The sequence below is a fragment of the Pyxicephalus adspersus genome, chromosome 5 (assembly GCF_032062135.1).
Source record: "Pyxicephalus adspersus chromosome 5, UCB_Pads_2.0, whole genome shotgun sequence".
In the NCBI taxonomy this organism is placed as follows: Eukaryota; Metazoa; Chordata; class Amphibia; order Anura; family Pyxicephalidae; genus Pyxicephalus; species Pyxicephalus adspersus.
In genome coordinates this window covers 114,832,515-114,857,038 of record NC_092862.1, presented here as the reverse complement: position 1 = coordinate 114,857,038, position 24,524 = coordinate 114,832,515, and the positions used below count along the sequence as shown (strand labels likewise).

Sequence of the window (24,524 nt, the reverse complement as noted above, 5' to 3'; positions counted from 1 at the left end):
CCCAAAGCAAGCATTTATTTCGTTTTTCATTGTTTACCTCTAATCTGACGCACTGTGGTCTGTTTTGTCTCATATTTTCTGCCTCAAAGACTTATAATTCTCCGCTATATAACCACAAATAACAAGGTTTGGAAACAGACAACAATTGGCCGGAGTTTTCATAGATTCACTCAGTGGGGGTGATTTTCAAAAGGAATTTAGGCTATTCACTTACTAAGGTGAATTATCAGCATGCAAAGCACAATTTACTTAGCATGAATGTGGTGATAATTTAACCCACACAATACCCAATCATATGCCAGGAAATCACAGTTTTTCCTCATACATGGTTGAAGGTCAGCAGGGCTCAATCACTAAGTGAACTATTCCATGCAAAGAAATATTTCACTTTACTATGTGAACAACCGATATTCCTTTAGTAAATCAACTCCAGCACATTCAGAGCCTGTGGATACTGGCAGCCACTAAAAGTTTGATGAACAGAGCTCTTAACTGTGTAAAATAATATCAGAATGAATTCAGAGCCACACAGTAGGTGGACTAATTCTCCTGATTCAAAATGTCCTTTTCTAGTTGGAGTTGACCTTTAGCAGAAATTTAAAAAGCAATATGCTTATACTAAATGTCTACACAATGTTGACTTTTATGTCTATTTTGTTGACAATAACGTAATCAATAAACTTGTCAAAGTTAATTTTATTCGCATTTTGAAAAAGAACACAGAATTGATGAGTTCATTAAAGTATTGAGCTGTTCATTTTTAGGCTACATGGTATTTAACTACCGTTTGCTTTTTTCTCTTGAAGGATTGTTAGAAATATTTGCCTAAATACAATGTGCTGACAAAGGTATGGAAGGATCATACTTGGGTTAGGAATCTATTTAGTTGTCTGTATAGGAAAGCATTTTCCATGCATTGTTTTAAACAGACTATAGTTGTAATGGACCTACTCTACACTAAAAGAATATGCATACACTATTTCTAGAAGCTCACTACATGGCAAAGTAATGCAATACACCACAATGCAAGTTTGTTTAGGTGTATGGGGGTGCCATTAGGAATGGATGAAGTATGTATATTACCATATGCTCCTGCAATGCAAAACTGTTATTCAGCCCTAAATGTTTGCTTCATCAACTCTTTAAAGATGAGTTAACTAACTTATGAATTATGATGTATTGGGTAAATTTGGGGAAAAATCCCTTTATATTTATTTTTGTGATTAGTGGCAGATTATATAAATGCAGAACCCTTTATTACAATGACCCATTTATATATTATCCTGGGACAGCTCGGGACTCATTGCAATCTGATTGCGAAGGGATGGAGGGTTCTTCGAGTAGAGTAAAGGTAAGTGGTATTTTATTTAGCATAGTGCCAAAAAATGTCCAAAAATGTGGAAGAAGCACTAGAAAGAGATTGATTAAAGATTTTGATTAGAGTGAAAAAAATTCCAATGCAATATACGCACTTACCCTTCATCAGGGGACTCAATAAAGATAATAATATTTGTTAGTGGAGGTTGCTGTGTGATCCTTTGCTATTTATGCTTTTTTAACATCCTTTAAAATGATGGCTACACATTGGGAATCATAATATCATGGCTAAGCAGCACCAACTGCTATCAACTGCACAATGAGAATGCCCTTATTGCCCACTGAAGCAATCTCACTCGATTGTGGAGTGACTGTGGGCAAAAATATAGAAACTATTTCAAGAAAATTTAAGCAGTGAAACTTTAACAGAAAGAGTACATACATGTTTTTTCCTGTTAATAAAAATAAAAGCAATCATCTGGTAAACCTGTCTTAATCATAGGCAAATAAAACTGAGCACAAGGTGAAAAAATATATTTCTAATATAACTAAAATGTATTCTAAATAGGTTAGAAACAAGATTAGTAGATCCAAATATATGGACAACTGAACTTGAAGGGAAGTATCTGTATATCAAATCTGGATATGAAAAGCAGAGTAAAGTTTACTTATAGAAGTCAAGATTTGAATACACATTTTACTGCTTAAAGCACTAGACCAGCTTTTATCAAACTTTTTACCATGGAACCCTTGTAATAACTTTCAGGTCTTCAGGGTACCCCTGCTATAACTGCTATATCCACAGTTCACAGTATATAAGCTTTATGGTCAGTAGGAAGAATTCCTCTTGCTGGCCAGTGAGAAGAATGTCACTCGTTCAAAGCTAAAAAGAAAATTGGCATCATTTAAACTTACTTGAGATGTACACATTGCTCAAGCAACTCCTAGCAACCTCTAAAGGAACCCTGGGGCTCCACAGAACCCTAGTTAAGAAATTCTGTTCAGCATATTTGCATTATTTTGAAATGTAGTTTTTAAAGAAGGTATTTAGTGCTTATATTGTTCTCACCATATATTTAGTTTTCATTGGTCAAGGTCCTTGACAGATGTAGACAGAAAGTATAATCTATGTACAAAAGTCCTTGTTTAGGAGCCCCTGGAATTGCTCACTAAGGCCCCGATTTACTAAAGTTCTCCAAGGCTGGGGAGAATACACTTTCATCAGTGAAGCTGGGTTATACAGAAAACCTGGAATGGATTTCCTAAAAGTCATTACTTATTTGTTAGCAAATGTTTTCAATTCTGGGTTTGCTGGATCACCCAGCTTCACTGATGAAAGTGTATTCTCCCCAGCCTTGGAGAACTTTAATAAATCAGGGCCAATGTGTCATTAGTACTAATACAAATGCTTAAAAATGTGAATTTTTTCATTCTGTGAGACCATATAACAAGTGGCCCATTAATATAATATTTGCTCCCAGTTTAATGTTTGAAGCCTCTCAGGGTATTTATGGTAACCTGCCCCAAGGAAATGAATTTAATCCTTCTCCATGGTGATTTATTTGCTGAACCTCTCACTGGGGTCCTATTAGCGAAAGCACTTTTTTTCCTAATCTGAGTGTGACAGTTTTTATTTATACGTGCTGTTGCTGGAATTTATTAAATCATTTCTATTTGAGTGGAAAGAGGTCGTATGGGTTTTCTTTATACTTTAGATTTCTAAGCAGCTTTTACCAAGGGAAAGAACTGAACACATTTCTAGATACTGAAGCTGCACACTCAACCTGCAACTTTAAAGAGGAAAGAGTGATTTATTCCAAAGAACGTCTTATTTTATCAGCTTTCTGAAACTGTACTTGCTTCAAAAACAATTTATTTGAGATGTTTAAAAGAGAAATTTTCCCCTAAATAGCAACAAGTAAAAGCAATCTGAAAGCCATACAGCTTTTCTGAAAGGAGAACAGCTATTTGATGTACTATAATCTGAGTTTGATATACTATTGTTTTCTTTGTATGTACTTATATTTAACATGAGGGTTCTATTTATAAAGCAGTGAATCTGACATTTACCACACATTCTCTGCTGTAGAATCCATCACTGTCATTGTAAACACATGAACTTGAAAGATTTTTCACCAAAGGATGTTTGATGAATGTAAGATCCATTGTTTTATAAATACAGGTAGTCCCTGGGTTAAGGACATTCGACATACGGCCCACACCTAGATACAAACGGGGCTTCCCTGCTCACTCCTGTGCAGGACAGAGGCTTCAAGGGGGGAGGGGGGCAGTTTGAATGATTTGCAGAAGAAATCGTTTGCTAAACGCAGCTGGGGTTGTGGGTGAGCTTAAGAGCTGAGCTGATCTGCTACACCTTGTAACGTTTTAGTGACCAAGACAAACTCTGCAGTTGTTTCTTTTTGCATATCAAAGCACAGCTTGCTCCAGAAGTTTATGAATGTCTAGGCTCCATAAAGATTTTTTTTTTGGCTTTGTTTCTGATTACCTCACAGTGAGGATTTTTTACAGTAACTGACACCATGCCAAATAAAAGGTTTGGTCAAACCAGAATTTAGGTGGGCTTAGCCAGAAAGAAATACAGGTGCAAGTAGAGCATCTGGTTAGCCAAGAAATGAGCTAGATGCAAGTGGAGCCTGACCTCCTTTTTGACCTAGCTCCCTTTTTGGCTAGCTCAGACCCTCCACCTGCACCTGGCTTCTTTGCAGATTAGCCCAGATCTTCAACATGACTTTTGAAATGCCATTAGACCTGGAGAAGGGGAGCCCAGAAATTTCTGATGTTAGGTGAGGCAGTCTCACCCAGTCTGAGTTCTGCTGTAAAGGGACTTTCTGATATTTAGTCAATTTTAAGTAGTTACAAATAAGAGAATTAATTCGAACAAAACAATCCTGCTCTAAGCCATATCTGACTCCAGGTAATTTCTAAAACATATTCCTTCTATGAGTCAGAGACTGAAGATGTGGACTGGAATGTGTTTATACCCTGATCAATAAAATGGACTGTTAATTCTGAAATCGGGGTGCTCCTTATTTAGGGAGATGTTCATTTCTAAGGTTTGTATACATTTGTATACATGTCACAGTTATTATTATTATTTTAGATTTATATAGCGCTGACATCTTATGGACTTATTTACTATTGCCCCCTTATGTGTAAAGGGCAGCCAATAGACAATAGTCATGTTTCTAGTTCACAGTGTACTCCTACAGGGCAAAAAGTGATCTATGTATTTATTGCTCCTTACAAGACCTCTAATAATTCACCAATAATCATATAATTGTAAATTTATACAATCTCAATCGGCTATGGATCCATATACCTATATCCATGCATGTAAAATTATTTCTGCAGTGAAAATCATGCACGTCACACAGCTATTTTCATTGAAAATATGTAGTCAGAACAAATTTTAAAAAATGTCCATTTTGCTAAAACTATTTTCTTTATATTTTATCACCTAGTCTTTTAAATATTTACACTGTAGTCTGCAGCTGCTAACAGGGGGTAGAAAATGAAATGCATTCGCTTAAGATAACCCACACAAAGAAATGTTTGTTGGTCGCTACATTTACGTTCAGACTTCCACTTCAAAGCAGGTTTATTTGTGGAATATTTATATATATTTATATGTGGCATTTATTCCTAGTGGCTGCTTCGCTTATAGACACCTCCACACAACAAATGCTTTATAGATATAATCTCTAAATGGTTTAGACATTTTTACCCCTGGTCCACCACAGTTCAAAATGAATCATTTTCTAAGTCAAAATCTTCCAGTTCCAGTCTGATGAGTCAGAGACTCGTCATACACTCTATGTGTAAGATTTGCAGCTGCATAATAGATTTTCACCCTCTGCAGCTGCATGATATGCTAATGACCAAAAAGAGGAGTGGGGGTAGAATATTTTAAACGAAATAATATTAAGAAAAAAACTAAATGTAATAGTTTATAGGCAACCAAGTATACCCTCTACTGAAATCCATGTTGCTATTTTTGAGTTGTATTTATAATAGTATGACCTGACATTGCTATCTCATTATTAAATCTAAAACAGTTAAAAAAAATTACTTCCCCATTCTTTTTTTTTCACATGATCAGCGTCTGCCAGGTTTGTGACGCGTGAGCTACTCATAGGAGGGAGGAGACCTGTGGTTTGCTGTCACGATTGCAGCAATCCTCTAACCCCGCCCACACGGGGGAGACTATAAAGCCACAGCATGGCAGAAAGCCACACAAGCCGGCGTACAGAGGCTACGGAACAAAGCAAGCTGATAACTCTCAGTTAACAGAGAAATAAGAAGGTTGGAAGAGAAAGCAAACAAAGAAGACTTAGCAGAAGAGAACTAATATATTCACAGGCAATGTAAGTAACCTGCTTAATCATTTCCAGCTGTAATGTAATGAAAGCGCTGCGGAGCTGTCCATAGTGCTGAAGTCAATTCCACAAACATCTCTCACTTCTTAGGGGCATTCATTTCCTTCTGTACTTTATTTCTGGGTATTTGCTTGAAAAATACATCTCTAGCCTGTGACTTTATGAATCTAAAGAATGTATTACTACAGCAGTCATTGTTTTATACACTCAAGGTTGCTGTGTATTTCAGATATTACAGTAGTTAGGATGAAGAAAGATATTGTAATTGCTAATGTGTAGTAATTTGTATACCAGCAAAGACTTATCACTTGCTCAGATTCCTATGCAGCAAACTTGAAGCTTTCTGTGATTTAAAGTGAAGTTTGTAAGGATAACATATTGAAAAGCTTGATGTTAAGTTTATTGAATAAGGAAGCTTTGTTAAAGTTTTCTCATAGGTTTCCCACTAGGCAGAATTGCATTAGATAACTATGAAAGGGTTTTTAGGAATTTAGAAAGATGATATTGGCAATTTAGGGTATTTGTTCCTTAAAGCTCAAATTTACACATATATATATATATTTTTTTATATTTATATATTTATCTGTATGCCTTAAACCCCTATCATTATACACACACAGACAGGTGTATATAAAAACACACATAAAGCTCAATACGAAAAGCAATATGAATCTTTTTTTTTTTTAGGCATGTGACTGTCACTTTCAAATCACTTAATTTATATCTGAAAATCAGTGTTTCTAATTTTGTAACAAACATATTTAGATGTGTTAGCTTTGTCATATCTGAAAACACACACAAAATGATTTTGAAAGAGGAATAACTTTATTTTAGCCACATGTGTAAATTTGAAATATTTTGGTGTACAATGGAAAATTACATCTCTTTTTTGAAAATAATCTTAGTGTGTTAGCTTTGTTAATTGAGCCTATTGGGTAGCATAGCTCCTGAAAATGATGTTTGAGGGGATTTAATGCTCTTTACAGGCACAAAGAGAATACAAAGATATTAATCATAATGTTGCTGTTTTCTTTTAGATGCAGGGAAGCATGCGATTGTGGATGTCTGTGCTGACTATAGGTCTATCTTTGCTGATCTGCTTGGGAACATTTGCAGAGGCGTACCCATCAAAACCAGACAATCCAGGAGAGGATGCACCAGCAGAGGACATGGCCAAATATTACTCAGCACTGAGGCATTATATAAACCTCATAACAAGACAAAGGTGAGATTAAAGTTTAATTTTTTTAACTGTGTGATCCAAAGTCCATTCAGGCTAATACCAACTATTCTGTTTAATACCTGACAATGTATCAAAAGTTTTGATAAAGTATATTAATATATTGTCAGTATTATGGAAACCTGATTGGCTTTTTTTAGTTATTGCACATCATAGGGTTTTGCTTTGTGTGAAAAGAGACTGTAAATTTGGAGCATAGTGGTTGTGCGGTTGTGTGAGTCAAACTTGGAAAAGAACTCCTTTAAATCTGCAGTACAATTGGCTCATTAGTTAATTGTGAAGCATATTAATTAAAACCACCATGAGGTCCATCTTTATTGTAGCAATTAAGTTGTAGAAAATATAGTAACACAGTTTCACAGATGTGGGATGATACAATGAAGCCTTTTAGAAATTTCTTTTAGATGAGCAAAAGTGTAGACAATATTTTGTAATAAAGAGTTTAGTTTTAATTAGTCTTAAAGCAGATATAATTGAGTATGTGTATTAGAAAACAATTAAAAATATGAATATTAGGAAATTAAACAAAAACAGACCTATTTAAGACGATTGAAAATCATGCACTTACCCCAAGCATGCTTTCAGTAATGTTATTTTTATTGATACAGTTTTGCTATAGAAAGGAAAGTGAATATCTGTTTGGCTACTATGGGTTACTGTACTTTCTGCACTTTCATTGTGTTATGCTTCAACAAAAGTAAATGAACCATGGTTAAAAAAAATTGATCATGTAAGTTAAGGAAATAGTAAATTATTCCATGAATGGTCAACTTATTATTTTGTAAACCCAGTGCAGATTTATATTTAGTTTAATTATGTCTTTTTTAGGAGATTATATGGTTATATTCAGATATATCAGAACTTGTAGGTAACTTATTTAACTGACTTGAATGTCTGTTGACAAAGGCACGTTTTTGATTTCATGATTTAGAATTTCAATGAATTCTAAAATGAAAGTGAGTGAACTAGTTTTCACTGTGATTTGCTTTTTGGAATTCTAAACTGATTAGTGTAAAGTGATGAGGCGAAGTAACAGAGATTTATTCATTGTGACACAGTGCCCAAAGAACACTGTTAAAGGAGTTGATTTAAAAAAAATTCAGAAGCAAATGGCACTCAGTGGAAAGTCAAAACTGCCCGAGAGCACTAAATGTGTAAGAAAAAATCATTTCCAACTTTAAACGGAGGTCTTTTTTTAATATGCAAGAAAACCATCACAATGAAAAGCAGAATGACAGAGTAACCCTTGGATGCTAATAGGTCCCCAGGACATTTAACACGCAGCTGAATTTACAGACACAAATTCAGATGACATCTGAGTGAGAATGGTTTATAAAGCTAGTTACTAAATTGAAAACACCTTTGTAGATTACAACAGGTGAACAAAATAACCCTTTATGAAAAGATAGTGCTGACTAGGAACAGCCCTACCTCCTGTCATTATGGTCATATTAAATACCAGTAGATGCACGGTGGCCTGGCCCTCTTGTTCAAAGATAATGAATAATATAACTGACTATAACGAAGTCCATTCTGTATACTTTTTCATGTCCACTTCACAAAATGGTCTGTGTACAGCACTATGCTTCCTTGTGCAATATTATTTACCAAATTAGAAATGTATTTGGTCCTATAGCAAAATTACAAAAGGCAGTTATGTACCAGTTAAAAAAATCCATAAATCAATAATAGACAACAGATAGATTTTATTTGACTTTAGTTTAATAAAATCATTAACTGCTGTTGATTGGTAGTCATCTATTTTCCTCATTTGGCTTAAATGAATGCACATTCAACGTTCCTTTATGTTCCTTTTGTGAGATACTGATAAATATTTGTGGTGATTTACTAAAGCATAATTTACATTAGGTGAACTTGTGATCACTTTTAATGCCTAGTCATCTGTAGTGGAATTGAGAAACAAAATTGGGAATGACTTTGTATATGATCAAATATCTGAAGGAAAGCAGCTACACTGAGCTAAGTAAAATAAATTCTCCTTTAGTAAATCAGCCACATATGGCTGAATTGACAAGTTAAACACAAGGATAGGGAACTTTTCTTAGCCATGTGACTGTAACATCTTACTGGTTTTAAAATAACTTTCACTTGTTTCATTATGGATCATTATGCTGTTGTGTTAGCTTTTCAAATTTTGTTATGCTTTTGTTTATTAGGCACATAATTAATTGCCGTTTAAATCAAAAACTTACATAAACAATGATATGGCTTTAAATAAAGGAATTATATAACTACATGAATGAACATACATGTATGAATGTGCATGTATTCGACAACCATGACTAAGAATGGTCTATGTGATATAAGCCGGTATCAAAATGGCGCACACAAATGTCAGATATTTTTAGGAAGTCAGTTTCTTATTTTAAAAACATTAGCCAGAAAATTACTTGTCAAAGGGTAGAATGTGACATGAAACTTCAAAGGTTTTGAAGAATCTTTGAAGAAGTGTCTTAGATCTCCGGATTGGAGGAGATATTTAGGCTGGTTTACTTAAGGAGTTGAGAATGTTTACCCACAAAAAAAGTGGAAATTCACCTAAATGAACCCAGTTATGTGCACATGAATAAAAAAATTTGCTTTTCACATAATTGAAAGGATCTTCAACGTTTTTGTGTTAATACTCCAAACCTTTAATCAATTGGTTCCCAATCACCATACTTTCATAGAAGATACAAGCATTTCCTAGAGCAGTATACCAATTAATAATTATGGGTTATTTTAGAAATATCCATATAGGGGAAAATAAACACAGAAATACAATGTGTAACAAACAATACTTAAATATCTAATATATATGCTATTCCTAATTATTCCTATTGGGCTCATTTATATTATTTACTTTTATCACATTTATGCCCTGGGTATTACTTGGATTAACAATGTATGTTTTAACAACAGTTAAACTGAGGCAAATTATTATATTAACAATTTGACATGATGTTTATTTTTTGGATTTTCTACTATGGTTAACAGTGTGTTCACATTTTGTATGATGTTTTACTACCAGCCCTAACAAAATTTATGATGGTTGTCATAACTACAATATTTCATATAGATAAATGTTAAGATGGTTAAAGTACATTTAGACAATATTGAAGACATTGTCATAAGACAATTAGGAAGATGTACGAAAATAAATATAAAGAAATATTACTATCTCCACTTAAAAAACATTTCTTGAAATTTGAAGTGTTATATAAGCTGACGTGACTGTTACTCGAGTCTGGATATAGACCAAGTTAATTCTATGAATTATATTAGGTTTGATATACGTCTTATAACCATGAACATTATTACATCAAATTCTTTTTTTATTCTATATAATTCATTTTCCCATGTGAGTGAAAAATTATAGCTTGAAACTTGTATTTTTTTCCTGTTCTCTCTGAGGTTGGTACACTTGTGGCTTCAATGTGTGATAAAATGTTATAATTATTATCTTCTCCGACATGACTGCCATTTAATTACATGGCTAAGACAATGCAGCTCAGCATGCGTATAAGTGATTGTGGCATTGTAGCTACTTTTCTTCTCTTTTGTAATACTGCAAGGGTTACAAATAAAATGTCAATATTCTTTCATGTGTTGTGCTTTTTAATTTCCTGTACTTCTAGGATATTTTTTCTTTTATTTCCATAAGCTTCCAGTGCTCTATCATGAGATATAAAAATATACATATATAAGATTGGCAACCACTAATACAGAAAGAAAAAGTGTTTTGTGGTCATAAAGTTATTATATGTATCATATATTAAAGTAATTTCAGATATAACAGATGAATTCCATATAAATTCTTATTATCAGAAACTGACACAGCAATATTTTTGCAACCCATGTGTTTACAGCAAAGTAAAAAATATATATATTAAACACGTTTATAGTACATTGATTCCAATCTTTGTAGACTGTGATTGCAATTTTTACATTGGCACAGTGCTGGCAGCTAAAGGACTGGTACCAGGCAAGATATTAAGAGGGAAAGTGTCTGGGTTATGATAGATAGCAAAGTAAGGCATCAACTGCAATTTCAGCAGCAATCTTCAAAAATGATGTTCGGTTTCTGAGACAGAAAGAGAAGTGCTGATATTACAATGTCATCAAACTGTGAAATAGTTTTGATATGAAAGCTGGCACTGTCTTGTTATGGGTTAATATTATTTTTTAGCCATAAACTTCAGGCAAGAATGTAGGTCTATGAATTTGTAATGATTTATTACCAAATAAATAAAAACACCTTTTTACCCTTTTTAACCCCAAATTTTTTATGACACAGCAACTGCAAATATGGGTAGTAGTTTGGTATATTCCAGTCATTTAATGCTAACAGTCATTTAATGCTAACATCTGCTTGTTATAATAATAGGTAAATTAATGTAAATTAATAAGGTTAATTAAATTTACTAAATTCTTTTAACAAGACCCTCAAACAACATGTCATAGCAGATTATTAAATAGTTTTTGCTTTATTCTAGTACATTCCACAGCTGTACCAAATAAAAGCTGATTTATAAGAAAAAAGTCATAGCATCTTTCTTTGGGTCTTGTATAGTGCATTCTACTTAAACTGCAAATTCTTGTCACATGATCCTGTGATGTGCAACCTTCCTCTATTGCTCCAGGGTGTGTGAGTGTGGCTTTAGCAAGGTTGGGAAGAGATAGTATCCACCTATTGCACTAGATTGCATTTCTCATCATTATGGTCCATTCCACAAATAAATGTGCTAGCAAACCTTGGAATTTAGCTAGCTAGTTAACCAGCTGCAGAAAATACATTTTATGATGATCATTTAGGTTACTCAGCAGGTGAGCCATGTTCCTGAAATTAGTTTTAATGCAAATAATGTGCATGTTTCATAGCAAGTATGTACAATGAATTAGAAGCATTAGAGTCTTAATGAGATTGAAACTTCTTTACTATCTATTTAGAAATAATGAGTAATTATAAAGGGGATAGTGAACAGTGTCTGGGGTATGTCATTAGGAATGTTTTGATTTTATAGTATATAATATAGTATATATATTTTATATAATATATATAGTATATAAGAGTATTTTATAGTAAAAGAATGTGTGTATATATATATATATATATATATATATATATATATATAGTAGCTTACCCTCTACTCTACTTGCTATCTTCTAATTGTCCCTTTGCTTTCTTGCTACTTGTCTGATGCACAGTTTAAATGTACAAATTATTAGCATTCTTTCAGTGGCAGTACTGCCCACTGCCATAGTAATTGACAGCAGCTCCCAGAAGCTCTCTTGCAAGCTTTTATACATATCACTAGTTTTGATAGAGCAAATGGGAAAAAAATATTCTATAAATAATGGCAGACTTATTCTATGGATAAAAAACTGTTTTAGGGTTTAGTAAGTGTGCTTTTCAAGAAAAACAACAAATTTTAAAATCTGATATTTGTAAAATGTTGTAATCACTGGTGCCATAAGTAAGTATTTTCCACATCCCACCACTGACTTTTCCACCTGTATGTATGTGAACTTACCTGCAAAATACTACCCAGCTTGACCTTGCCTTAAGAAATACCTCTTCATAGCAAAATTGTTTTTGTTTTTTCCCTCCATGTGTAAATGATATGTTCCTGTTTGTTTTATATTTTAAATTTCACATTTCTTAATTGATCTACGTCATCTTTTCTCAAACCTTATGAAGCCTAGTTTTTTCTTAACTTGTCTTTGGTTTATTATACATTTGCTCTGATATGCTTTTGCAGCTACTAACTGCTAATGGTATTGCTTCTAATTATTTTTCAGATAACCAGTAAAACTGTGGCCTGCACTCTTGTAAAATTGGGCCTAGCCTTGCTATTTACTATTGTCTTTCTGCTGGTCAGTTCTGCAATACTGTATCATCTGTGGTCCCCTAATTCTTGTAGTAAAACATTTGCTTTTTATCTTTAGTAAAGATGGCATATTATCCCTAAATAAAACGTTCCTAAGGTCCAATTTTATACTATCACATATAAAATCTTCTACTTCTTAATGAGAAGAACGAGGCCAACCACCAACTACAGGCCAATTTTTGTCCGTTGTTTAAACACTTGACTAAATAGCATGTGTCACTTCTAAAGTACTGTAAAAAAAAAAAAGTTCCACTGCAGTTGTCATTGAAAGTTGTAATGTTCTGTAACATAACCTACAGCAGTGTTTTTCAACTTTTTTTGAGCCACGGCACATTTTTTAGAAAACTGTTACCTACTGCCACCCACTGACATGGAAGAGTATTACATTACTCTGCCAGTCACTACAGCACAGACACTCGACAATGGTAATTAGATAATTTCCCACGGTACACCTAAAGATCTCTCATGGCACACTAGTGTGCCGCGGCACAGTGGTTGAAAATCACTGACCTACAGGTTAATGAATTTAAATATATTCAATGTTGCGCTTATAGCTGCAAGAAAAGGCTCTCCCCCCATTGTACAGTGTTTTTTAAACATTTTTTGCATTTGTATGTTCCCCATTTCAGTATCCATGCCTTTTTTCGACAGTAGTTTGTCTGTTAGTCCAAAATGGCCACAATTCAATAACAAGATGTGTACCCTTAGTGGGATTTACATTTAAGTTAATTTTTGCTGAATTTCGAACAGAATTTGACAAACCCTTAGCAAATTGAACCAAGACGAATGGGGATATCCACTTTTGGTAGAGTTGGCCATTCATTTTTTAACTGAAATCATAAGAGAATGGCAGTGTATGATGGGTGGAGCTTAGTATATTATATGCTGACTTTGACTAGATAGGAGTTCAGTAGGCATAGATTTGGCCTGTAATCAGAAACCAATCTGCTCTAGGTTGAATTATTACAATAAGGATAAATGGCTCAGTTGACAAAATTTACATTCCCTATTGCTGGATATATAGCATTTCCTTTGCATCATTTAGTTGTGTTCAGAAAGTTCTTATTGTTATTTCCAAATTACATTTTCAAATGTAAAATGCACTCCAACTGCAAATTTGCAGTACTACAATCATGCATTAAAGTATAGTTGTACCATAATCCAGGAATGTCCCTCCACCACCACTAACCTTGATAGGAAGGACATGAATATGATATGGACATAAATATAAACCTCAGATGCAGCTCAAATCCTTTTCCCATTGTTAGACCACCTGCTGATCTGGGCATTGTTTACAGCTCCTCTTGAAATGTGTGCACCTATTTTAGTATGCAGGTTCTACTTTAAGGTTATAGAGGTAAAAGCGAGTTGCTAGCTTGTGGAAGCCACCCCCATTCATCTTTTATTAGAAGAGAATTAGGATAATTTTATATGATATAAAAAAGTTTGAAACTAAAGTCTCCAATTTAACTGTCTACTATAATAAAACTCAGATTAGAAATGTTATATATTGGGTCATTTGACTTGATAGAACATGTAAAAACCTGATGGTGGATGTTGGAAGTAATCTTCTTTATATGGAAACCAAATATCACATTTTACAGCATATCAGAATAATAGTTTAAATTGTCAAATCACTCTTGGCCTCGACAGCAATGAATTTCTTGGCTGGTTGAATATCTTTTGTGTCTTACTCTGCTATGTAAAAATAGTTAGTCATGGTCAGCACCTAAGTTGGAATCTTAAGAGAAGCCTGTAATAGTGATAACATTGCTTGGCACTAGGACAGGGAGTGCCAGAGGTTACAGACATGCTGAAGCGTTAATGGAATGTTCAGGCGCTTTATTTACTACTTCTACAGATGAATTTTCATCAGGCTGCAAACAGAGATAACCAATATGCCATGCAAAGAGATGGCCCCAAACGTAATATATTGTACCATCCTTACAGTGAAAGTCTTTTAAACATCAACCTAAAAAGATTTTTTAAATACCAAAAACAGAAAAAAATGATAAAATTCCAACCAAGCAAATATTCTTCCAGCTATTTCAGTATACACATTTCTATAAATCCTTGATAGCACTTTAGTGTTAATTAGTCTCTAAAAACAAATCTCATTTGGTACCATATTTGATATGACACCATAATATGCCCTAATGTTCTAATAGATCATTTCTGCTTTTAAAAACATGTTGTATTAAATACAATTTAATGACTGCTCTTGCTTCAGTGACATCATAATTAAACCACTAGAATTATTAACAAAATGCTGGAGTAATATATGCAGTAATAAAATCTACAAACTAATATAATATATTATATTAGTAATATTCAGTATTATATATTTTGTTATCAGATAATATTCGAGTGTGGTTACAAATCTTAAACTTGATGAAAATATTGAAGTATCATTTTCTCTGTATGTTGTCTAGTTTTATGTTACTTTTTGCAGACAAACTATATTTCTCCTATTTCTATATACATAGTAGATTAAAAGAAACAGAATAAAAAATTATTACAAATTTTACAAAACATTTTTAAGGTATCTCTATGCTATGTTGTTTAGAACCTCCAGTGAATCCTACCCAAATCATATCGTGTTGTAAATTACCCACTGAGCACTTTACTTGTAATAATGGGATGTTGAAATGTTTCCTAGCCAAAGCATAATCTCCAAGAAGTGAAAGTGTAGGTTGAACCCTCAGAAGGATCAAAGTATTCAAGTGCCTGGTCACAACACCTGAAGTAATTTATTAGACACTCCAATTCTCACTAAATTATAACTGTTACAATATTATTGTATGTTACAACAAATAGGATATCTAGTATGAGAAGTGTTAGGGTTGAGAGCGACACACAAAGTCTTTAATTTCTTGGATGTCAAAACAGATGTTTACCCATGGGTAAGGCATTTTATTAGACTTGACACAATGATCAATAAATAACAGACACAGAAAACCACTTTTGAAGTAGATTATCTTGCAATCTGAACAGCACACTCGTGAACTGAAACTTCCAATTCATGATGTTATTCCAATTATAAAATAAACTTGAGTATGCAAACATTCTATGCTAGAATATACTGAAGACAGGTACTTGAAAGAATAAACATCATAAAAAACAAACATGTAATGCCATTTATTTGCTGTATCGGCATGTCCATTTTAAAGACATTTTTGATTTTACTAATACATTTATTTTATCTTTATGTATGACCACACAATGTCACTTTAGCTCCTGTTCTCGATTTACTGATTTGTTCTCTTAAAACACAATTTAGAAAAACCACTACTACAATAACAAGGAGATCACCACACTGTTTTTTTTTATTTGAAGTGATTAGAAGTAATCTTGAAATCTGCAACTCTGTAATAAGGATAGTTTTGAATGTAACTATGGTCAAGCTTTGGACATTTACATATTCTTCAAAGCAGTAAATGTGCTTTAATTCAAATCCTCTTCAACTTCTATGGTTGTAGGCACTGTGGATAAATTCATCCTTAAAGTTACAAGCAGAAACATTGAAGTGATTCAAGCCATTCAGTTAGCATATTCTGCTTCCCCCGCAGTGCACTTGTTCTCTGCATAGAAGGCAAAAAGGCAGCTACAGTCTACGCAGAGAGGAGGGGAAAGGGGAGCTTAGCTTATATCATTGGTATACCTTCAAATAATGCATGTTAATTTTGCCAGAAACCTTGTGGGCTGATAACTTTCTGTGGAATAGTTATGGGAATGAGGAAGAGGAAAGATGAGGAGAAGTCTGTGAACAGATAGGGCTCAGAACAGGTGGTTTGGAATTAAAAGCCACACCAGTACACTGTGTTGACATGTAAATGAGTAGAAGGTGGAAGCACAAATCAGTAGTCAGGTAGTCTGACAAATCAACAGTCATATTTTTGTACTTGCAGCATGTATAAAGGAATAGCTTACTTAGAAATGTGCATAGATTGCAGTAATGCACTACATATTTTTCTTTTTTTAAGTTTGCATTGACAAATGCTTTAAGAGGAAATTGCATCACCATACTGGCAGCTATTCAGTGTGGGATTGTTATAAAGCTAATTTACTGCTTTTAAAAAACATGGTATTAAATATCCATAGCCTTGTCAAAGGCTCACTGAGGTAAAACATAAAATTAGAACCAAAGCTTCTACTGCAGACTCAATTGCACTACCAGTTGCCCCGTTCATGTGAGTGAGAGCAGTTGGGAACCATTTTGTGGATGCATTTTCATGTGGCTGCAGCTGTAGTTGTGGTTGATCGCAACAAGTCTGCTTTTCCTTGTCTGGAGTAAGAACTACACTTCAACCACATGGGCATCACATGTGGCTTGCTATGAAGTTAAAAAAAAATAGTTATATTTTTTTGACAAACTTAAATAGAAAATGTCTTTTGTAAAGCGTTAGACTATAAATATAAATATTAGGGGTGTTTTTTTTCAGCTTTAGGAAAAAAAATCCAGGCACAACTGAACGCAAAGGTATTTGGCTCCCACTGATTGTCATTCACAGCCCTTTGAGAGATATTTCTGGTATCATCTTCTCCAGAAGAGATGTGAAACCTACATACATTTCTACAGCACTGACAGAGTACCAGTATTGGGTTTACATCAGGAATTCAGAATAAAGATTATTTCCTGTTGCAGATCCTCAGACATAGTAAACTTCTATTTAAAGTGCCCTACAGGACTTTATGTTGGGGAGCCAACAAATAAACCTTCATAAATGCACAATTACTATCAAAACAGACATTCTTGTGGTGACCCATTTCTTTAGCGACCTAGACAAACTCAAGATTGTTAAACTTTGTCAGATTATCAAACATGCTGTGTGATGGGTTTTCCACTAAATGTTACTTGGTGGCATAAGATAAAACACTTCCATGTAATTCTAAGCACATGTATTATATTTATTTATTTATTGAAGATTGAAGCTAAACTATAATTTAAAAAAAGCAGGTTTTTACTGCATTGGTCCTCCTTGCTTCTATTGTCTCCAACACAGGAGGTTAAAGAAAATATTCCTAGCAAGACAGCAAAAATTATTTGGTAAAGGTTTAACCATTCCTTATTCTATCCTTAGCAAACATACACTTTAATCAATGAACAGGTAACTATGCGTATAAAAATGTAGGTTTTCCATTAAGCATTCCCATTCCTGAAGCCCCCTTTTCCATGATGATTTGGGGGAGGGATCTCTAGCTCAAGGAGATTAATTGGAGGATTTGGGTGGCAGTTAGGTGTATTAGAGAATATGGGTGACAAAAGGATGCATGGAGGTGACAAGCCGATACATTAAGGTAATGTATGAGAGGTGCCTACAAAGAAGATGGATGACACAAGCGGATTAATGTGCTGGGCCTTAATGGGATTGGTTGGAGTTATTGTGCTGAGTGGGGGTTACAGTACAAGGGTTATACCTTGATGGGGATTATCATAATACCAACTTGTTATCACAACATTTTTTAAAACACCCTAACCTAGAGTTCTTATTTCAGCTTTTTTTTAATAACCAAGCTATTTTCTTCTAGTTATCATTTTAATTTTTCTTTATGGGTCATAAACCAGTGAACTGTGGTTTCCATTCCCCAATGTACAGTAAAAAACATCACTAATACAATTTAGTTAAAAAAAAGTTAGGTAAAGTTAGATATCAAGATAAAGACAACTATCAATGCACAGACTGCACTTCAGCTTTGCAAAAATTAGCTTGCAAAACTCATTCCAATAGCTCTTGAATATATTGTTCCCATATACTGTTCTTATGCAAATATGTGAAGTGAATGCAATAAACACAATATGGCATTTTAATGAGTATTTTTTATAATAAAATAGCATTCCATTCCTAAGTATTTTTTGATATACACAAAAAAGACCCAGGTAGCCTAAAGAGAATGTATAGAGAATTTGACTAAAAGTGATTGAACAATAGTATTCATTATACATTTTATCAAAATGCTATAAAATAAAAACTGGAGAGACATCTATCAAAGAACCCGTGTGGAGGACAGGCTAAATATTAATCAAATTCCCCTAATAAAGCTAAACCCCAGCTAAGAAAATACAATTTAATGGTTTTCTCCACCCTCTTCCAAGATACTTGATAACCCTTTCACTCTATTCACAAACTTTCCCTTATAAGTTTTCACTTTGTTCAAATTTATTTTAGTTTAATGGGCTATATATTTACCTGAAGAACTAAAACGCAAACTATTACAACATCAAACTATAATAATACTATGGACAATCTTAGAAGAGAAAGTTTAAAAAAGGAAGGTAATCCACCAATTTTGCTGATCTAATTGCAAAAACTTTAAATTCAATAATGTCCCAGAATACATCCTACATGAACCCACTTTATAATGGGGAGTTCTACTTTAGATTTATTCATTTCAACTCTTCACACTTGCCAATGTTGGTAGTTATTAAAAGGGGATTCACATTTCCAAAGAGGGTTTGAATACTATAACTCAATACACCCATTGTCTGTTGGATCATCTTCATAGCAAAAGGTGAATTGATAATGATCATGTTCTTTATTCACATTTTTTAGGCACTGCTCTGTGATCACTCTCAGACCATTACCAAATCAGAAACATTGGTTTTTAAAACTTTAGAATAATAATCTAGGCATAAGGGAAAAGGTTGGTGAGTTAAAGTGAATTGGGTTTCTGTGCTGAAGGTGACAATATCAAAACCACATAGGTTCCTTTTTTTCAAAACAATATAAGCCTGAATTCCCCTTTACAGGAACTGTTCCATTAGTGCAAAAAGATACGAAGGCTACGAAGGGCCATAAAGCCACAAGTTCCTTTCTGACAAAGCTCCGGTGGACTATCCTGCTGTTTTCTTCTGACTCACATTCTGGTCAAAATCTACTAAATAAAAAGATACTACTCAATAAAAAGAAAGCACTCAGCTATGTCTATGTTGACTACAACAATAACTCAGGATATTTGATGTAAGAATGTCATTATTTCAGTTTGGTCCAACTCAGTTGTTGATGTAGAGCTAGCTGCTACCAACTACACATCTTTATAGAGACACCTAGCAGTTCCAATCTGTTGCCATGCTGCAACCAAAGATTTGTTTTGTTTTGGTGGAGTTTGGAAAAGGTTTGCAGGTTTTATTTGCAATCTAAGATTTCCAATCTTTGTGACCAGTTATTTATGGTCCTAATGTCACAGAAAATTTACTTTTCGGTATTTAACTGGACTGTATATTTGGCACTGCCTTTTTATATAGATGTAAATATTGTAACCAGTATACTTTTTTTTAATTTTTTTTGTCTTTTATCCAGACATCAATGAAAAGGATATCACAAACCTAGAATCAACTTGATGTCCTTCTCACTGATATCTGCAAGAAATGTATGATGTATAAGAATATGTCTACGTCTCTTTATCCTTAACAGTGTCACAGACCAGCACATTTCAGAGATTTAGGTGCAAGTCACTCATATAGCTAATTTAGTAAATAAAGATCCTGTTTAGGTAGAACTAAACCCCACGTTACTTACCTCCCCGTTCCCTCGCAGAAAGCCTCTATCTTCTTCTTTCATCTCCTGTGATCATCTTGATTGCCCAGGATGATGGTAATCCTGTGTAGGCACGCAGAAGTTCATTTATTCCTTGCACATGCGCAGCTCAGCTTTTCACCAGATACCCGGAGTGATCAGGCAGGTAGGAGGGACATTGCCTGTCCCTTTCTGCAGTAAGGACCTGCTTGACATGCATTAGTGAAACATCATTGAAAACTGAGTTGAAACCTAACTAAGCTAGAATTTGTGCGAGAGGAATAAGCAACAGGCTTTTTTTTTCCAAAAAGCAGCTAAGAATAGACAGGTAGAGGTATAAAAAAAACCTGGAGTACCATCTGCTTGCTGGCAATAAAAAAGTAATACAAAGTCCCAACATACATACAAAACAGTATTGATCCTGTTTTAAAACCATTTAAAATATTTAAAAAAAACAGAACCAAAAATATAACCACTGCAACTCTCTTGTCACCTAAACTCTGAATAATAGTTATACTATGCTCAGCTGTTTCTTATTTACTTTGGATGCCTAAACTGTTAGAGGTGCTGGAAATCAAAAAAGTGCTTTCAGCAAGAGTTGTCCACACCAATTTTCTTTTTTTATTTCTGGAAAATAAAACCTGAATTCTGAGTAGACACCATGGATAATGACCTGCACCTCTGCACTTAATATATTCTAGTTTATACAAAGACCTTTGAATAAATTAAATTAATTAATTAGCTCCTTACATTCATATAGCTGTGGATTAGAAAATAATTCAATTGACTTTTTGTATGTTTTTATTATAGCCTCTGTATACAACAGTCAGTATCACCTGTTTTGGTATTTGGCTGGGAACACGTTTATAAAAAAAAATTATTTTTGCTGCAGCATTTGATTTACTTGAATGTAGAACTTTTTAAAAGAAAAGTAAGATAAGCATAGCATCCATTCTACACTAAAGAAGGTCTTGTAAAAAATCAAACACCGCAAGATGTCAGCAATTACGCTCAATAGTCAGTCATACAGTGAAATAGCAACTGGTGGGCCTAGTCTTGACATCATTGGGATGAACTTGTGTACAAATGATGAACAGCTGGAAGAATTGAAATATATGTATAAAGGAAGTGAACTGCAGTACAATCAGTACATTACTACAAGTTTGTTGATGCAAGTCTTTTGAACTAGTTTTCGACAGGCACACAAAGAAAGCTTTTCTGGTTAACAAAAGTAATAGAATGCAACTTTTGTCGCACTTAGCCAGGCCAGTTGGTAAGGCCACCTTTGATATTCTCTTTTTGTTACCTGTAAACTAATACTGTATAACTCATAAATAATACAATAGTTTAAGGCTAAAATAGCTGGCTTTATTAGATCAGTATTCCTCTGTTTTCAGCCTCTGGAAACATAGTGTATCTTTGTCACATTTGCAGGCAGGAGAATATAATATAATAACATTGTGTCAAAACAGCATATGTTAAGTATTTCAAATCTGATTTTGTGGAAATCAGTACATTTAAACATGATGATATTTTTTACAGGATATTTTACATAGAATTTGTCACTGGTGCACTGTAAGTTTATACATTTTCTAGTCAGACTTTATTAGGTTTATAGTTAAGACTATTCTATAATACACACTTTACACATATTTGAATTCATGCACATTTTGTTAAAGGATCAGACTCAAAATATTTAAAATTACCCTGTGGTTTCTTGATAAAATAGCTACTGGATTGTAAAGCAAGGACAGCCAAATGCAAAAACACAGGCAAGTTGTACTACCAAATGTGCAAGCATTGAATAAAAATTTGATTTATTTGTAATTGCTAATATTCGGCACCAGATAGTATTTCTGCACTAATGTGTCTCACCAGGTCCCCAGGATGGAAGTACAGTCTGCTGAGGCACACTAGCTGTTCTACTTAAGTAGGAATTGTGTATGTGCAAGTAAATAAAGGAGACAAACTGAGATCTGTGACAGGCTAATGCAGCTAGGACATTTTGAAGAGTACTGTATCATTTTTGCAATTTAGGCTAAATGGATACCTGCTTGAACTTTTTGGTCAATTACAGATCTCCTTGAGACCCCAAATCTTGTTCTTTTTCTGCAATTACAACCAGAGCTAGCATAGCTGTGTTTTAATCCAACACTTCCAACCCCTTTTTTACCTATTAATTCAAGTGACCAATGGTGGAGAACTAAGGACAGAAAAGAATACATCTTTAATCATTCATGTGAAATAACTTGTATGATTAAGGCACCTTTCAGCAATAGACTAGGGCGTGCTAGTCTCATCATTTCTCTGTTCCGAAGCACATCTTGTGAAATGTGTTGATATTCAGATAGAAACACGAGAGACTGTAATCTAGACCATGTATGTCCAATGATGTTTGTAAATAAATGATGGTTTTATGAATTTATTTGTGAATGTCTAGTGATAAAAATCTGTAACAATGCTTGTTTGTATGTTTTGTATTCTTAGTTGTATTGGATGTGCCACAATACCCTTTCAAGTTGTATTTGCTAGTCCATACTACTTGTATGATATGGAAAGATTTTCAACCTGGCATACCAGGCATGTGCTAGTTATGACATTGTCTGAAAGGAAGTATTTTCTTGGTTCCTATCACAGCTAATATACAGACTACATGTAGCAGCATGCTAAAATGTTGCAAAGCACAGTTTCAGACACATATCAGACACCCTATAGGGCTAAAGAATCTATAAAGAGCTATAATATATGTGACTCTGTATATTACAAAGCATAGGTAATGGGCCTGATTTAATAAAGCTCTCTAAGACTGGAGAAGATAGACAATCATGGGAGAGCCTGAGTGACCCAGAAATAGATTTCCTAAAAATAATTTGCTTTTAGTTGACAACTTTTTTTTCCTGGAATAGATCCTTATGGTTTTGCTGGATCACCCAGGTTCTCCCATAATAGTTTATCTTCATCAGTCTTGGGAAGCTTTCACAAATTTGCCAACCCAACATATTTACAGATTTATTTTTAATCTGCAAATTTATGATACAACAACCTTGATAATGTGCTGTGGTTTTGTCTTTGCAGGTATGAAGACCCTCCAATGTGGTGATGACAATGAAAATCCATCTTCAGTCTTTTTCAACGTTTTTGATCCATTTTCATTGCTCTATGACAAATCAGACTTTTGAAAACCCTCCAAAAACAAGACCAATGCATGCAGACATTTGCTGAATTCTGTAGAATTGTTTTATTCTTCCACCACATTTGTATAAAGACATCTAATGTTGAAATAAATACTTTGTGCTTTGAAAGTGCAATGAAGAAATGAAAAATACATTGCAGGCGTTTCTGAAACAGAAAAAATACCTGTCAGGGGAAGTCAGTATGTTGTAGCACTTCTGGCAGCGCAAAAGTTCAAAGTTTGTTAAAAACCTCACTAATCTCATTTCAAGTATGTTATGTCAATGACTGGAGCTCTTACATGTGTATCTTTTCTTGTGGAAAAAAGTAAAATGTATGATGGTAATTATGTAAACCAGTTTAGCAAAATAAGATAACCCTTTGAATTCCTTTCAAATTTCAAATAAATGTATTGAATATTACAGCTATAATTCTCGGTATAGAAATTGGATTCAATGTGGATATGAAAGTACAACAAAAATTTAATTAAAAGTATATATTTTATACTTTTATGATTTTTTTTCCTTTTATCCCATCATACAGACTTAGAAATAAAAATATCTAATGAAAAAATTTTCAGCCAAGTTGTAGAAATGTTGTTTCTTTCAGAACTAACTGCCTCTATGCCATTTCTATGGTTAGAGATTTCCTTTCCTTTGTTCTATTTTTTTATTGGCTATTCCAGCTTCCTTGTTTTGCTGCAAGCTGGAAAAGACAATACCGAAATAAAAAGAGGGGGTTGTCAACGGCACTGGAGAGTTTTAAAGAGCAGATTGCACCTGTTTCAAGCAACATCCCACATGTAAGCAAGAAAAATTTGCAATAGCATAGAGAAGCCCAAAATTTTACTGATTTACAAAATCAGACTTTGACAGATTGACTACATATTTATATATATATATATATATATATATATATATATATATATTTATCCACTTTAAAAAGAGTTTACTAAAAACTGTCAGGTTTGGTATTTGATACTGCTAAATATTTT

At 33.8% G+C, this 24,524-nt stretch overlaps 1 protein-coding gene across 1 annotated transcript; it reads left to right on the top strand.

The window, feature by feature from the left end:
- The first annotated feature begins 5,561 nt into the window (after window positions 1-5,561).
- Window positions 5,562-23,459, top strand: NPY (neuropeptide Y). The gene is made up of 3 exons (XM_072413381.1): window positions 5,562-5,702; window positions 6,752-6,939; window positions 23,435-23,459. The coding sequence occupies exons 2-3, from the start codon at window positions 6,752-6,754 to the stop codon at window positions 23,457-23,459; spliced, it is 213 nt and encodes a 70-aa protein (XP_072269482.1). The 5' UTR covers window positions 5,562-5,702.
- The last annotated feature ends 1,065 nt before the right edge of the window (window positions 23,460-24,524 follow it).